The sequence below is a fragment of the Gavia stellata genome, chromosome 8 (assembly GCF_030936135.1).
Source record: "Gavia stellata isolate bGavSte3 chromosome 8, bGavSte3.hap2, whole genome shotgun sequence".
Taxonomy (NCBI): Eukaryota; Metazoa; Chordata; class Aves; order Gaviiformes; family Gaviidae; genus Gavia; species Gavia stellata.
The window spans coordinates 28,905,502-28,922,149 of record NC_082601.1 but is presented as its reverse complement, the minus strand read 5'-3'; the positions used below and the strand labels follow the sequence as shown (position 1 = coordinate 28,922,149).

The 16,648-nt window shown below is 41.9% G+C and overlaps 1 protein-coding gene across 1 annotated transcript; it reads right to left on the bottom strand.

The window, feature by feature from the left end:
- Positions 1-2,002: 2,002 nt before the first annotated feature.
- CTLA4 (cytotoxic T-lymphocyte associated protein 4) lies at positions 2,003-5,285 on the bottom strand. Its single transcript, XM_009817895.2, has 4 exons — positions 5,228-5,285; positions 3,662-4,012; positions 3,060-3,169; positions 2,003-2,101 (listed from the first exon to the last, which is right to left on the bottom strand). The coding sequence occupies exons 1-4, from the start codon at positions 5,283-5,285 to the stop codon at positions 2,003-2,005; spliced, it is 618 nt and encodes a 205-aa protein (XP_009816197.1).
- Between the last annotated feature and the right edge of the window lie 11,363 nt (positions 5,286-16,648).

Here is a 16,648-nt window from a genome sequence, read left to right as displayed (position 1 = left end):
ATTCAGGGGATATCTGAGCTATGACTTGCTGTGGTGGAAAAAAATTGCCCTGGATAATTAACCTTGCTTTGCCAGGGTATACTTATTGGAATACTTTACAGCTTGTACAAGTGGATGTGTGGATCAAATCTATTTTTACCTATCGTGGAACACATTTCTCCAAGCAGGCGGAACTTGAATAGGCAGAAATTCAGTCGTTTTGCAGTGACATCAGATGTATGACCTTTGACCATTTTTTATCCCCAAAACACCAGGTTAGTGGAAAATTAGGGGAAAAATCCCAAACTGACATCAGAATACTAAAGCACCTTCAGAAAAAGAATATGTCATCAGATGCTACTTTTACTTAATGCACTACAATTGTAGGTCAACACTGAGAGAGTTAGCACCTGCAAACATTGGCAAATTGAGAATGTGAATATTTATTTCTACAGTTGGAGGTGGTGCCAGATGAAGGGGCAAGGGGGGAAAAGTGAACCAAAAGAGCAATGAGATTTGGTGTTCTGGGAACTGCTGCCACTGTAGGAACATGGCATAGAGGGCTGTGGGGTTTGGGTTCACTGTTATGGAGCCAAGAAGATGGATTCGCAGCTGTGAAACAGAGACATGTGCTGCCAAGTTTTTGGATTGCAAGGTGAAATTTTTATAGCAAAGAGTCAAAGTAGTAGGTAGTAGCTGAAAATGCTGAAATTGTTTTAAGCTCCAGCAGCTTTGTGTGTCGGCTAGCATTTAGTGAGTGAGAGAGTCAAAGAGGTGCAAAGAAAACAGGATTTGAAACTAGGACTAGCTTTTTGTATAAACATGTACAGGAGATGCTGTCAAAGTCATTACAGTTACCTTCTGCAAGTAAGTAGCTTTGTTGGAAGTGAAAAGGTGATTGGTAGTATCTCTGAACCACATCACAGCAGCTCTAACTAGACAAATAGAAGACTTGACAGATTGTAATGGTGGCCCCCTGAGGAGGAGAGCTGAGAAAGTAAGTGTTGGCATGAGCACACAGGCTCCCTCAGAAGCGCAAAACACAGGGTCAGAGGGGAAAGGTTCATCTTGTCATCGCTGCTTTCTAACATGTAGCCACTTCCTGTTTCTTCTGAGAATGGTGAATAAGAAATGAACTTGAATTTGGGCAAAGCTTCAAGGTTTTTATTGAATGGTACATAACTAATAAACAAGATTATACACTGTCAGTATTTTCATGGAAAACAGACTCAGTTAAACACAGCAACATACTTCTGCCTTTTGGATAGATGCTAATTTAGCATTTGTAAAACGCAAGGCCCCAGCAGAGCTGGAACATCCTCCCAGCAACAGCCTAAGAGGGCTCCTGCTGGGCAGCCTTTCTCTCCAACCAAGCTGTCAGCGCTGGCTCGGATATCGTCAATGTTAACTCCAGCTCCGCACTGCCGGGACACAGTGCCAGTGAAAGGAGCTGAGATCAGGCTTTTAGAGCAGCAGTGTCATCAGTGCCAGCCTACGGTGTTGCCTCTGTGGAAGCGCAGAGCACTAATGCCAGAAATGGGACCAATAAATAGCAATGCAGGGAAACAAGTCAACATTCCTTTGTACATTAGTGTGCTCTTCTGCCTCTGCCCCCAGACCTATAGGATTAGCCTTGCAATGACACACAAGCCTCTGTCGTAATAGTGTTTGGATTTCAGTTGATCAGTAGACATGGTGAAATTTGACAGTAAGATGCTCAGCTGCAACAGCAATAGCTCTTAATGCTATACATATATATATGCGTATATATATAGACTACATATTGGTACAATACAAGTCAAAGAATCAATGGCCTAATGTAGCCATTTTTATGTGACAGGGTTAACCTTGAAATATTAATGCATAAACTATTTATTCTCCTCCAAACCATAGAAGTTACAAAGAATATTCTCTCTCCTTCCCGTACACCTTTGTAATAAGACAATTAATTTTATTTCTTTAACTTAAGTGAATTAGCAGACTCTCCATCCCAGCTAGGAGACAGTTTCTCTCTTTCCTTGTTTCAGTCAACAGTGATGTGGAATGGAATCACTTTTTTCTCTAGCTTTTCAGAAGGCATTTTCACATAGACCCCAGTAGTGAGACATCGTCTTCTCTTTATCTATAAAATATGGGAAGACAGTAAATAAACAAGTGATCACAGCATAATCATTGACAAAGCACATTTTAGAGAAAATGGATGGATGTTCTGCCTTTACTGAGTAGAAGGTATTCTAGACACCTTTCCCTGTCACCCCTCTTTGTAGAAGATGCATTGAGACCATTTGAGGGAGAATCAGGAGTTACAGGGCCCATTTAGGAAAAAACAGAGTCCTGCCATTCATTTAGCCCTTTGAAGGTGCTCCTGCTGCAGAGTTCAGTGTAGGTTCAAAACTAGTAGGAGTGTTGACACTGGACAGTTTCATTTAGCTTCTGGGGACAAGGTTGGATTGAAATATATGGGACAGGGATACTATTTGGTTTTAAGTTTTGGTGTCATGTTTATTTCTAATAGACTGTGAGTACTCCAGATCCCCATGGAAAGAGGCAACCCAGGCTTACATTTCGCATGCCTTTGTCATTGTGCAGACATTTCTAGCTGTGAAGTTAAAAATGCCGTAAGTTACAATTCCCCCACCCCCCGCCATCACAAGGGGAAGCCTCTTTAAATTGGCTTTGCACAGAGGTGAATGGTGAGAAAATGAAAAATCAAATCCTGGGACTCTGTATGAATCAGTTGTGAAATCAGAGTACTCATGAAGACTGTTGCTTTTGATCCCAGAAGCATCCAGGACTCCAACCTGTTCTAAGCATCCAAACCTAAACCAAGGATCAGTCCAGCTGATATAAGCTGACTGCTTTCTGGTACTCTGGCAACACAAATGAGCCATAAGCAAATCTAAATGGCAGCTCCAGCAAGTTCTCTTATTTTGTATTATTCTAACAGCATTGCACCAGTAAAAAGGAGCATCCCAGTGCATTTGTTCACAGTGTTTGTCCCTGTTCTCATGTCTTTCTCCTTGTCCTCATCACACAAAGGGGTGCTATTAGCAGGATGGGGCCGAGTTGATGGGACTTACCGCTTTGCCCACAAGAATGGCTGAGATGATGATACTGTAAAGAAAAAATCCTGAGGCAGTAGCTCCTAATACCCAGAGATGTATGGCAGTGTCTGGACAAGGTTCTGGATCTAAAACATATGATATCACACAAGTCATGTCACACCTGGGTCTCATAAGGAAGCCTCTAGAGACACTAAGTCAGCCTCCACACTGCTTTTCTCTAGCATGTGCTATCCCAGGATACTACTAGGACTGAGCTCTGAGTCCCTGCCCACTCAACCTCCAATGAAAATAGGTTTTATCTGTAGAAGAACATACACCTTACTCTCCACTGTTTCTGCACTTACATATCTAACTGCCTAGACATACATGTACACTATGTAGTATTGCTTATGCTGTCAAACATCCATACATTGCTAAATACATTGCATGGCTATGAATATGCCTACTTTAGGTTTGTGCAGGGAGACCTGAAAGGAATAAGAGCTAATCATGATTCTCAGAGCTTGAATCAGTGTTCAGCCTCACTTCTTACAAACAGAACTTTGAAGAACTTTGAGACATAATAGCAACTCCCTTAACCTGGCAGTATCACAGTACTGTAAAGCTGCTTGGCTTACCAATGACATAGAGATGCGTCCCATTTCCCTTGTTCATAAAATAGGGTGGAGGGTACATCCGCTCCATCTTGCAGACGTAAAGACCAGTATCATTAGCTTGCAGGCCAGTGAGGGTGAGGGTCACATTGTTTCGGCTAGGGCTAACATGGCACTGAATGACCTCTTCCACACTGAACATTTTAAACTCCGTTGTGTAGGTTGAAGCACAAATCTCAGTGAACCGGTCACCCGTCTGTTTAAGCAGAGTCACTCGAATTTCCTTTGCATTCCCAATGTGCTTGTATTTACACACCAAGCTGGCAACTCCTTGCCTGTTGGCCAGCACCATTGCTGGTTGAGTCACTTCCATTACTGTAAGGAAGTAAAGAGCATGACGGTAAGTGAACTGTCAAGAAATGATCTGCAGTCATTTACTTGAAACCTGCACAATAGGAAGGGAGTCCTACCGCCTCCTATTATCCGTGGATAATTCCTAGAAATGCTGCTAAATCCTTCCAGAAAAAAGTACTCCAAGTCCACAATTCGCATAGGCACTGCATTAATATACTTTAAAAAGCTCAAAAAGTGTTTTGTTTACTATAAATGATATTAAAAAACTCAGCAATTACTTGTTGCTTAAAGGGTAGGTAATTTGGCCCACTTACTGGAGTAATGATCTGCATGCTTCCGTTTCCCTCAACACAAACTTTTTAATATACATAAGAAAGCAAAAAAATAGACTTCAGATGGTAAATCTAAAATTTGAAATTTAAAAGCAGGCATTTAAACCACAATTTCTGCCTGGTAGAAGTAAGCATGTTGACATTTAGAAACAAACAGGTTGACATCCTGTATGGAACATGGAACAGAACCATTAGGGTAACAGTAAAAATGAATGGAAAACCTGTTTGCGTATTTTTGTTTCTGATCTTTCTGCTCCTCATTTTTAATCAGCTATTCCCAAGCCACAGTACAGCAACAGTATATACCCCAAGCCACAGTATAGCAACACACAGCAAAGCCTGATAAACATACTGCAAAAAGTCATTACAAATCTTAAAGTGAAACTAGTATACCATGTACATCCCCACTGGCCGCTTTTTACAACTTCTCTACTCTATCCTGCTACATAATGGGAAGGCACTTTAATAAGCTGTGAAGACTCAGTATTCTTTGTTCAATTTCATTTTATATCAGTCCATTTTGGGGCAGGGCTTACCTTCTTCAGTTCTGCAGTGCAAGAATTTGGGATAAAGAGGAGTAAAATTTCTCCATCCATTCAAATCTCTATATCCACGTTATCAGCTGCCAACAACCTCACTCATAGGGCCTGGTCTGTCAAAATCTTTCTTCCTTCTTGAGCTACTCTGAATCCTGCCCAGCCTCTCTACAGATGCTACAGCTCTAAAGTCTGTGTCTGGTTTTCCAGATACTTAACGGTGCCCCAAGACCTTGTTCCCAGACTGTCCTATGGAGGGGTCCCATGTCATGTCCCTTTCCCTGTTGTACCCAGTCCATCTCCTGCAAAGATGTGAAACCAAGAAAAAGTAGACACCCCCAGCTACCTTGCCTCCTTCATCTACCCACCTTCAGCAATGGCAGTGGCTGTGCAGAGAAAGCCCACGGTGACCAATATTGAGAGCATTCCTGCGCTGGGACAGATGCTGAAGGTGGCTGATGCCTTCAGACTTTAAGACAAACTGGAACTCTCAGGACTGGAAAAAAGGCGACACCTTTCAGGATACTGAATCTTCGAAATGTTTGAACCCACACAGAGTCGGTGTGTATATATATAGCTTTGATCCCAGATGCTGTACCTGAAAGTAATATGAAGCTTTGTTTTGGTTTTACGAGAAAGGAAGTAGTGGGTTTGATTAGTACGTGCACAGTTAACCTCGAACAGCATGAACAAAAACAACTATTCAGCAGATGGAAAATACATATTCAATCTGAAACTACCATCCATTCTGCTTTAAGAATTGGGGGAGGAAAAGTAATCATCCGATAGAGCAGTGCAGGCCCTTTGGTGCTGCCGGCTTGCACAATCATAGCACTTAATATTTTAGCAATCATCAGGTATTTCCTGCTAGGACAATGCACAGAGAACTATACTTCTGCCTAATGTGGCACAGTGAATCAGTGCAAGCTAGTATTTTTATGGAGGACTTCCCTCCGCCCCCAATTTCTTTGCTTGCTTTAATGTTACTGCTTTTGATGTTTAAAAATTGCTGCCCCCTTCAAAATACTGATTACACTTGCAATGACTTAATCTTTTCATATCAGCAATGTGACTTGAATCATAACCCAGCTTCTTTAGGCTTTCCTGTTTCCAAGAAAAAATTATCTATCTAGTTTATAGCTAATGACTTCCACATCTGTACAGTACTTTCCCTACCTACGGACTTTACTGTCTAAGTACCTTGAGATCAACAGATGAAAAACACTGCAGGAGCTTTGATTATTGCTATCTGTGCTTAGAGCACCTGCGTCATTTCAGATCTCAGTGAAACAGTTTTCAGCCACTGGCCTTTTAAAAATCATGTAAGGTCTGAAAACCATTTTGCTTTTTTATGTGATAGACTGTCATATCCGTGAATCATTACCTAAAGAATTTAATAAAAATGAAGTTACACTTCAGTTACACTGAAGATCATAATTCTTTTTTTTGCCACACTTTGAGAAGTTATTTTAGAAGGTACTTCATCATTTATATATGTGGATCCAGTAGATTGCAAAGACCTACTTTTGAACTGTGACCTAGAAAAACTAATAGCATTAGTTCCTGAACAGTAGCCTGCCCAATCCAAAGATAGAGGATAAATATTTGATCTTGAAATCACAAAAATACCTAATAATATAAATAAATTTACTGCTTCCATACTTAGGTGATGCAACAATTGTTTGTAATGACAGATTCATAGTCAATTTGATCTTAACCAGCATTCAAAACAGAACTAATGATAAACAAAAATATGGCTATGGGAAAATGAAAAACTGCACCATAATAATGAGTCAGGCCCATATTGTATTACTGGTTAGACGAGCTTAAATCAATTTTAATATTAAATAAATGCTATTGCAACATCGTGTACCAGAATATCAGTGAGATTTATGGCATGAAATTACCAGGTTATGCCTGACATTTTCATATCCAGAGTAGTAACCAAATTACCGGTCCTATGTATCTTTTGGGCTTGGATCTTGTATTCAGTTAAACAAATGATGCATGTGAGTCTCATCAACCATAATGTCATCTCCTGATAATTGATTGAGACTGCAAATTGATCATGCAATTAACCACTAAACACTTGCAAAGGATTGCCATGTAAACGTCAGTGCTTGCTGCCCCACATATCCACAGTATCTTACACAGCTAGGGTGAGATGTAGCACTCTGGCACTGCTCTCTCCGGCCATTGAGACTGCTCTCGCAAGCATTGTGTTTGCAGTAGCACTCATCTTGTTTCCTCACTGTTTTGTTCTCAGGGTGCCTTTTCAGATTGACCACTTTTTACTTTTTACCCTTGTTGCTCCTTAAAATCCTCATATTATGACTGCTCTTCTAAGTAAGGCTCAATATGTCTCTCTGTGGAGTCTCTTGAAGTCATCTCTGTCTTCAGAGCCAGGGCAGCCTGAGGTGAGCTCAGAGTATCCCCTTTCCAATGAATAGAGATCACCTTGCTATGGTGCCCCATATCCTTGCTAGTCAGACTTCGGATCTTGAGTTAACATATGCAGATAGCAGATGGATGATGCAGTAAAATGGAGATCTTGTTACAAATAAGATCTCTCCTTCACTGCTCCCAGCTCAAGTTATGGCATGCAACAAGGTATTGGTAACTGAATGAGTTCCCCCCCTAAAAGAAGATCCACAAGAATCGTTGGGGGTGCCTTTTGTCTCTGCTGTGCCCCTCTTCTAACTACTCTTCAGCTGATGAAGAATCTCTGGACTTCTGCTTGGTCCACCTTCCCTGTATATCACAGCCATGCTTTGTGGGCTACAGGCATAATACCTATCTTACCTCGTTACTGTGCCTTCTTGTCTGTGTAGTCTGGTATCTTCCTGCCCTGACTTCCTCATCTTGAGAGCTTTTTTTCTTCCACCCTTTCCCCATAACTGGAACCTGACACATGGCCTAGGGCCAGGGCAAGGGGATGGGTGAAAGAAGAGGCCTCCCTTTGCCTTGAAAATTCAGAATGTCTTTCAGGAAGGATATTCCTCAGGCTGTCTCCAACGGCTTGTTCTTTGCACTTGCTGTGTCCAAAAGCTCAGTATAAGAGAAATTTTTCCTTAAATACACGTACTTATATTATAGTACTCTTTGTTCTTAGGGGTGATATTAATCCCCAGGTCACAGGAAACCTTTACACTCTACATATGCCACCATAGCAAAGTGTCAGAGCAGGGGAGGGGACTGAGGGCCTTGCAGACCTAAGCTGCAGAGCCTTAAACTGAGGAATCAGCTTAGGAGTGGTTCAGGTCTCACGGCCTCTTTGAACTTAGCTCAGAGAGGGACACGCAATTTACACTGAACACTGGACTACACTACTGTGATTAGTCAGATTGCTAGTAAGTTAAATAACCAGGTTTCTCATTTAAGTTTCTCATTTTGGGTTAGTCGCTCACATTTTAGTGATTTGGATTGCTTTTCTTCATTGAACGCTTGTTAGGGCAAACCTTCCTGCTGACACTCTCTCAGAATTCCCATTGCAAAATGTTATTCAAAAAATTATTTTCACACTTTAAAGCCTGTCTCATGCTGCCCATGTTTTTTTCTTCTGTGACAGGAACTTGCTTGGTGAATTGCTTGAGATGTAATGGGGAGAAGAGAAGCTTATTATTTGCATAAGTATCTGGTTTCAGGATATTTTGTTAAACTCAGAATGTGAGATCATGTCTTATTATGTTAAACAGTTCACGTTTTTACCGTGTTAGTTTGCCACAAACCTATTGGGGTTTTGAAATGCACTGTCATTTGAAAAAAAATCCAGACCTCTAAGTGATATGGCTGAAGAAAGAATCTTTTCTACAAAACAATAGATAAAGAGAAAAGGAAATAACACAGTGACTGGAAAAATATTGTTTCATTACCATTAAAGGACTAAAACCTGATTAGTGTAAGTAAAGGCCTAGATATGACCAAGTTTGGTGGATCAGTCTTGGTTCTTGAAGGAACCACAATTCACATCACAAAACCACTGATTTTTAAGTCTCTCAGAAATGTGGCCTTTCTGTCAGCTTCTAACCTGGATTTACAGATGCTGCTCTCTAGTCCTAAGCCTGTGCCCTCAGTCCAGCCTCAGCAGAGGCAAGGACAGCACTAGCTGAGAAATTCTCTAAACAGCATGTCTCAGGGCACATGGGGTTGGTCTTCTTGTGCACTTCTGCTGACCAGCAGATTGTCTAGAAGGATTTGAGGTGCGGGTGGATGTGTGAGCGTCCTTTTTCTTTGTGCTACAATTGTTGGTATTTCCTTTTTAGAGTCTAAGCTTTGTTTTGCCTACTGTAAAGTTAATTATAACCAACAGACTGCCCTGAAGTTCAGGGCATCTATAGTTACCTAACACAGAGGGAAAACTGCCTCCCAACTTTTCATGCTAACAGTTCTCAGTTAGCCTTGAAGGTCTGCATTGTACCCCTTACCTGGCTGGGTTTGATACATGTTATTTGTAATAGTCCATACATGCCCCAGTAGCAACCAGGAACCCTGCCTGTGTGAATGTATTGCCCCTTCCCCATGCCCTTTGCAGCTTACAGTCAAAATGTAGGATCTGAGACTGTGTGGAAAGAGATACAGACAGAATTAAGAGGAGCTAAAGAGACAGAACTGAGAAGCAACACAGGCAAAAGGTCTTTACACACCAGCTTCCTTACTCTTCTCCAGTTTCCTGTAAGGGAAGGGAGAGATTTTAAGAGGAATTTGAACACAGACTCTGAAGTATCTCGGCAGATGTTTAAGGACTTAGCTTTAAGGAAGGAGCTTTCCAAAGCAGAGCACCACAAATCTCTGTTAATAAGCTAGTCACTTGGGGGTGAACACTGAATAAAGCAGACACCTTCATCCCAGAGTGAACACTGAAAGCTAGACTGTTGTCAGGAATCAGCAAAAAAGAACCAAAGGAATCCCCCAAGTCTAAAAATAAAGCAGTTAAGTATAGCCCATGACGAGACGCAGCTGTGGAGACATGCAGAAATACTGGAGAAAGGTTTTACTTCTGCTTCCATTTATGTCTTAAAGCATTGCAAAATGGAAAACCAGCAAAAGGTAGCTGTATTTCTGGTAGTCTCTGGCTCTGACAGTACAGCAGTTTGCATTTAACGAGGGACACAAGAATAAATCATTATAAAGCTTTGCTGAAGACATGTGAGGAGTGCTGTTCTCCTCAAAAATGAGATGCGTAAGAAATATTTTTAAAGGGTACAGATGAGGAGTGTAATTCATGTGCGGTATATAGCTGAAGAGCCTACTTCCAGTTTTCACAGGGGTAATTAAAACCCTGATTTTTTTTTTTTTTAATTTTTTTTATGGCATTTCAAACTGCAAGATCAAAGCAGGACTCCTGAAAAAAACTAGAATTAAACTTTTATATTTAATATTTATAAAGCAAAGGACTGAAAGAAGTTTACATAAAGGAGATAGTGCTCCATCTCAGTGGACATACAGAAAATCCAAATATTTGAAAGACGGGAGTCCTAACAAGGAAAGGCATTTTCCTAAGCTCCTAGTGGGAAGTTCTGTTCAAATCCAAGGGATGTCACAGTGCACATTCTAAAGCATCTCTTTGAATTCATGACAAGTGGGTAATAAAGATCAGCTTTGTTCACCAGTCACCAGGTCCCATTTCTGAAGAGTGAGTGAGAGCTGATAGTTAGAATGGGATGGGCTGCAAAATGAAATGAAATGAAATTAAATTAAATGAAGGAAAGAAGGAAACTTAGTAATATAGCAGAAGGGGGAAGCCAGCGAACAGACACAAAGCGAATGACAAGGTGTTCAAATTGACAGATTCACAGTAACATTTTCAGTACATAGCAGTGAGCCAAAGTTTGTCAAGGCCAGAGAAGAGAATGTTTCAGCAGTTGACGTGAATAGTGATCATGGGCTAAAGCTTCTAAAGGTATTTTGTCTCATTCAACCACATCCACACTTGGTCTGATTTGCCTGTGCAGGGACTGGATCTCAGAACTACAGCACAGATATACACCTCTTCCCAGGGGCACACCGAGTTTGGGAACAGAAGCCACAAGCCTTGGACATCTTAGGGAAACAGCTTCTGTGTGGAAATCTCAGAGGGCTCTTGATGAGAAGGATATAGGGAAATGAGAATACCAAGAAGGGAAAGGATGTTTTGGGCAGAAATATGAGTGGCTGGGTCAGTGAAGGGTATATGTAGCTTTTCAGTGCTTTCAGATGTCACTGTTAGGCTGTGAATGAAGCATATTCCCAGACAAAACCTGCCCAGAAGCCACTTATGAATGAAAACACAGTTTAGTAAAGACCAGAGAGTGCACCACCTGCATCCTGGTCAATAATGCTCTTTAAAATTTGCATGACAGAGCAAGGTGGTATGGAAACACACCACTTCAGAACCCCTCCTTGCTATAACCTTGTCTCACTTTTCTGCTTCCCACACTTTCTCCTTGCCTCTTTCCTTGCAGTTTTATCTACAAAAAGCATGGACTGAATAGTGACTTTATTACAGATTGTTTATGTAGAGCTTGTCAGAGAACCTATTCCTGGAAATTATGTCTCAAGATCTGTAGGGTTGATGCCCTGGTGTATGGAAGTGATATGCTCCATCAGTTTGCCTTTGGCCCATGGGCCACCACATGTTACTCAAAGTTTACAGTGATGTGTGCAAGGCTTGTGATTTTTGCATTAGAATATGTGTTAAATCATAGGCTGGAGGCTCTGGAAAACAAAGAAGGAATTTATGGCAGAATAAATCCCAGACTCTGCAAGAATCTTCTTGTTTTTGAAATGTAGCAGTTGCAAAAAAAATTGTCATCCCGTAACCCAGACCTCTCTGCAAATGGGATGCTGTAGCCAGCTGCTGGGTTTGTGGCTGGCATCATGTGAGTCAGCAAACTACAAGCAGGTCCCATACCTTCCAAAAATGTATCAGCTGCAGGATTTGTTGTTCAACCCACTCTTCACCGCAGAATCTGATCTCATGTACAAAGCCTTACCCTTGCATTAGTGATAACTCAAACTCCCTTTGTCTTCCCTAGTTTACAAAGTACTTGAAACCACATTTCTAGGACTTAGCAGTTCCCCTTTCCCGAAGTCCCTACCAGGGCTAAGTATAAAAACAAAACCATGAAATGTCAGAGAGGCCAGATGTGCAAGGGGAGGCTGTCTTTCACTAGCCAAAGTGATAGTTTGAAAAAGCTGACAAGCTTCTACCTCTCTGTTCAGAAGCTCTTTCCTACTATACCTGTTTACTGACAGATACTACAACTCCCTACGAGCTTTATCTCCTGCTTATTTGAGTTGAGCACTCATTAATGCCTGCTATAAAGCCTCTGATTGCAGTAAAGCATCCAACTAATGTGCTTCCTCACAGCTCCTGCTGCCTCGTCCCACTATCATCACCTGAAAATCCAGCTAGGAAATCCTACATTTTAAAATTCAGATCCAGCATCCAAAAGAGTTCCTAATGTTTTGGCCACAGGGATAACAGATACCAGAAAGTATGATAGTGGGCAGTTTGGTTGGCATTTTTGCTAGAGATGAAGGGGAGAATCAAGAAGGTTTTGCAAATGTGTTTCTAGCAGGGAAAGAGATTATAAAACAGGAATGCAAAGACAGTAAGGGGATAAAAAAGAGGATGGGCTTGTGGGTAACACACCACTTGGGGAATTTTTCTTTTAGACAGCAGTGAGATTATATCTGGTGCATACAAAGAAAACAAATGTGTTGGATGGGGTCCAATGAAAATCAAGCCCTACGCAAAATGGGAGGAAATGTTTTGAATTTTATGTTTTTGATGAAATGTTGAAGGAAAAGGGGAAATTTTTGAGAAAATGCATGTACATCTTTTCCTAAAGCTTTTTTCAAGCCCCCAACAACAACATTTTTCATTTTAAAATCATCGGGTCTATTGCAAAGCAAACAAAGGTGTCTTACACACTGGCAAAATGTAGTTTTGTCTTTTTTTTCCTGCCTAGAACCAGTACTGGGTGAAATGAGAAAAATGTGAAGGGAACCCTTTGCAGCAATAGCAACTGCAGTTAAGCAGAGCTTTCTTGAGAAAGTTTCACTTCCTAAGGTTTTTTGCTATGTTTGCTCATTTAAATGGCCATTGTATTAACCCACTTTTATGAGTTTCAAACATCAGCAACCAACTTAGGTCTTATAAAAGAAAAAGTGTGAAGCAAAAGACCTGGTTCTCATTACTCTAAGGACCTAACTGCATCAACAAATTTTGCTGCCACAGCCTTCTAAGTGGTGTTGCTGCAATATTACCTGCCTGATATATCAGCCTGTGTTAGATTATTGCCAGAGCTCCAGATTCAGTGAAAATACTTGGTATTTTTGTACCAAGGACTTTGGGCTAGAGGGGTTAGGCAGGACTCGGTCTCCCTTCATTCCCATTCCTTCATTCCTTCAATAGTTATGAAACTACAGCACCTCCCATTCCTGACTTGAAGGGATTTGACTATGAAAGCTGTAAGTTGTTGCTTTTTTAATACTGCATCCTGAAACAGAGTAATTTCATTTGCAAGCTATTTAATAGTAGACTGTGTATTAGGTCATGACACATTGAGCTGGCGAGTGAAGGCTCTGGAGAGAGTGCAGCTATAATTTCTGTCTATGACTTTGCAGTGACTGATGAATGTTTTGTTGAGTTCCTGGGCCACTGAGGAGCTAGAGACATGTGGAGCTGCAGGCTCTGGAGTCTTGTGAAGTTTGGATTTGTATGATAAACTGTTGAGCCTGGGAATGGGCTTTTCATTTTCAAAAGAATTTCTGCAGCCAAAAGTTCAGGATAGAAGATACTAACATATTTCAGGAGCTTGGCCAGTACGATCATATTCTTTAATATCAAGGAAAAAAACCTTCAGAATTTCCAATGAAATAGTTCTCAATGTTTTTGAAATTAAATTATTTGATTTTTCTTGTTCAAAGCAACATTTTCTTTCAAAAACCCCTGTTATTTTAAAATATTCAAACCATATTTAAATAACCAACATCAAAATGAAGCATTCAATTTTTTTAGGAACAAATGCCTCATTTGAAGCCTCCAAATTATTAATTGTTTTACTTTTCAATCCACAAAAAAATGGTGGTTTTTTTCCTTTCAGTCTGGTTGAAATGAGTCCTCTTAACTTTCCAAATTTGCCAACGAAACAAAAAAAAATTAATTATTCATCGAGTTCCAATGAACACCCTTCATAAAACTTATGAATTATGCAAACTAATCACCTTCTGGGAAATAGGTATAGATCATTTTATGGTACAAGCTTGCAATGTGACTCAATGCCTCTTCACTTGCACACTATAAACCTCCTCACTCATCTGATTATACAGACTTTTGTCTTGTCTATGGTTTTCAGCTCATTTCCCCCCCCCCATTGCCACCATCGATCTTCTCTAGTTTTCCTTTGCTTACAACAAAATATTCTTTATCTTTTGAGATATCAAATGCTGCCATCCTGTGAGGCAAATGCAGCTGGGAGGACAGAAATGGTTAGATGAAGCTCATGAAGTTACTCGTAAAACTTGTCGCTACTCTGACTGTGTCAGCAGAAAGGGTGAGGAGCAGCCACCTGCCCCCGTTGCACCGATGGTACCCCCAAGTAGCACGAGTATAGGGATAGCAGGGATGGCAGGGATGGCAGGCCTGGCCCACTGGCCACTGTAGCTCAGGATCTCTAGCAGAGCAGGTGTTCTTGTTTGGCACAGGGAGGAAGGGATTCTCCTCACAGAGGTCTGGCCTTGCAGGTGGACCTCTAGGGAAAACAAACATTGAGAAATACAACAGAAACAAGACACAGAAGCTCAAATTGGGGGTCCAGAAGGAGAGGGGGGAAAGGAAGAAGCTTTGATCTCCCTCTCCTCTTGCAGCCACCCCATTCTCTTCATTTCCCCCGTCTCTGTGCCCTGTCACTACAGATGCTGCATGAGTGAGCATGGTGGGAAGCAAGGGCTGCCAGCCTCCTCCTCGCAGTCAGCCAACGCTCTCCTGAAGTGAATCAGTCTCTTCCTCCCCAGCAGCCTCTCTGAAGCAGGACCCCGGCCTCATTCACCCACATACTACCAGGCCCTTCAGCTGACCTTAAAGAGGAACACACCTGCCTCTTGCTTTTAGTATTGATGCTTGCAATTTTCTACAAGAAGTGTTGTGTTCTCTTTCCTGCACCTCTCGCTCATGCACAGGGCCAGCGGGGCCCTGGGGTGGTGTCCTGGCTGCCCCAGCTGAGCACCCTTCCTTCTCTTTGCACTAAAATGGACAGCAGCCACATGCACACCATGTGCACGGTAATCCATTTACTTTGCGCTTTCAGGGATTAACTACGTTTTTAGCTAACCTGCATGTGCTGTTCTTGGGATCTCTTTTGTTATCTTGATTAAGTGCCCATAGTTTCTTCAAGGCTTTTGCCCAGTAACCTGATTTAACAGCAAATGTCAAATAGCAAACCGCTAGACTTTGTACACTCCAGACTGTGTAAATGCCTACCATAGTTGTTTGCATAATTGTTGGCCATTTTTCCCCCTTGACAGCTGGAAGTTTTCTGCAAGAGTGGCTGCCTACAGCGACCATAATCCATTTGGCAGGAAAGGGAGGGCAGATACCAAGGTATTTTTTTATCAAGGACAGATAGGTTCTTTAATCCCAATGCCACCAAGAGCTCCAGTCCTTGCAGAGCAGGCAAGAGAAGGGCTTAGTCGATGGCATCTTATCTTCTGAGCTGTTTGTGTTCATTTCAGGGACATTGTGAAGCCCAGATAATGAACTTGTCTTTGTGAGAAATCATGTTTCATGTGGCTTGACTTCTGGTGAAGACATGACAAAAGCTTGTCCCTATGCTCTTTAGCTGCAGGCTGCAGGCAGCTCTAATTTGCATTGGCAATCATCAGCCTCCAAGAGGAAATTCTCCTCAGGGAGCAGCACTGTTTACCAACAACAGGGCCACCTCTGCTGTTACGCTGTGGGCACACGTTCGGTGTAGGCACTGCTGTGCTGCTTTTGAGCAGCTAAAAGATTCCTGTTGTGACAGCAACATCACACAAGGCAGTACTAAGCCTTCCTCACCAAGGGAGGGGAGGTGAGGTGAGGCCTGCAGTGAGTCCAACAGTAAGGTGTGTGGCACTGCCAGGGCCCAGTTCTTATCTCTTAAGCTAAAGTGGCTGTCACCCTCCCACCTCAGCATTTCCCTCAGGCAGGCCAAAACTGCCATCTTTTAATCCATTAAACTTTTGGGGTTTTAGTGTATTTAGTACTGTGATCCGAGCGAGAAGACACTGCACAATGCCTGAATTATCTCATCACACAGAGAAGGAAGGGCCCCTGTCCTGTGGGTGTGATTTCACCAACAGCCTGACCCCATGTAAGAGCAACTGCTACCAAAATGGGCAGGATCATTCCCTGCCCCCCAAAATCCCTAGCCCTGTGGCTCTCCCTCCTGTGTAGCAGCACTAGCCCTTGTGCAGCTGTGCAAGCTAAATCCTTTCCCAGCTCCAGTTTATCCCACAACCAAATTAATCCCAGTACCGGCAGAAGGGGGTGGGGTGGTGCAGCTTGAGGCCAGAAGGGTAGTCTGGATGGCGCTGCCTGTTCTTGATGATGCTGATGGAGATCAGGTAAAGTGATCAGGAAAACATGTCCTAAAATGTCCTAAAACTACCTGGCACAAAACTCTCCTGGCAGTCAAGACAGGGCTGGAGAATTCCTCAAGGCTTTCTCTTCAACCATGTACATTTTGTTTGTGTTTAAATCTTTCTGAGTCTTGACTCTCCAGCATACCATATATAGTATATTTAATGTTCAGTGAAGATAATTA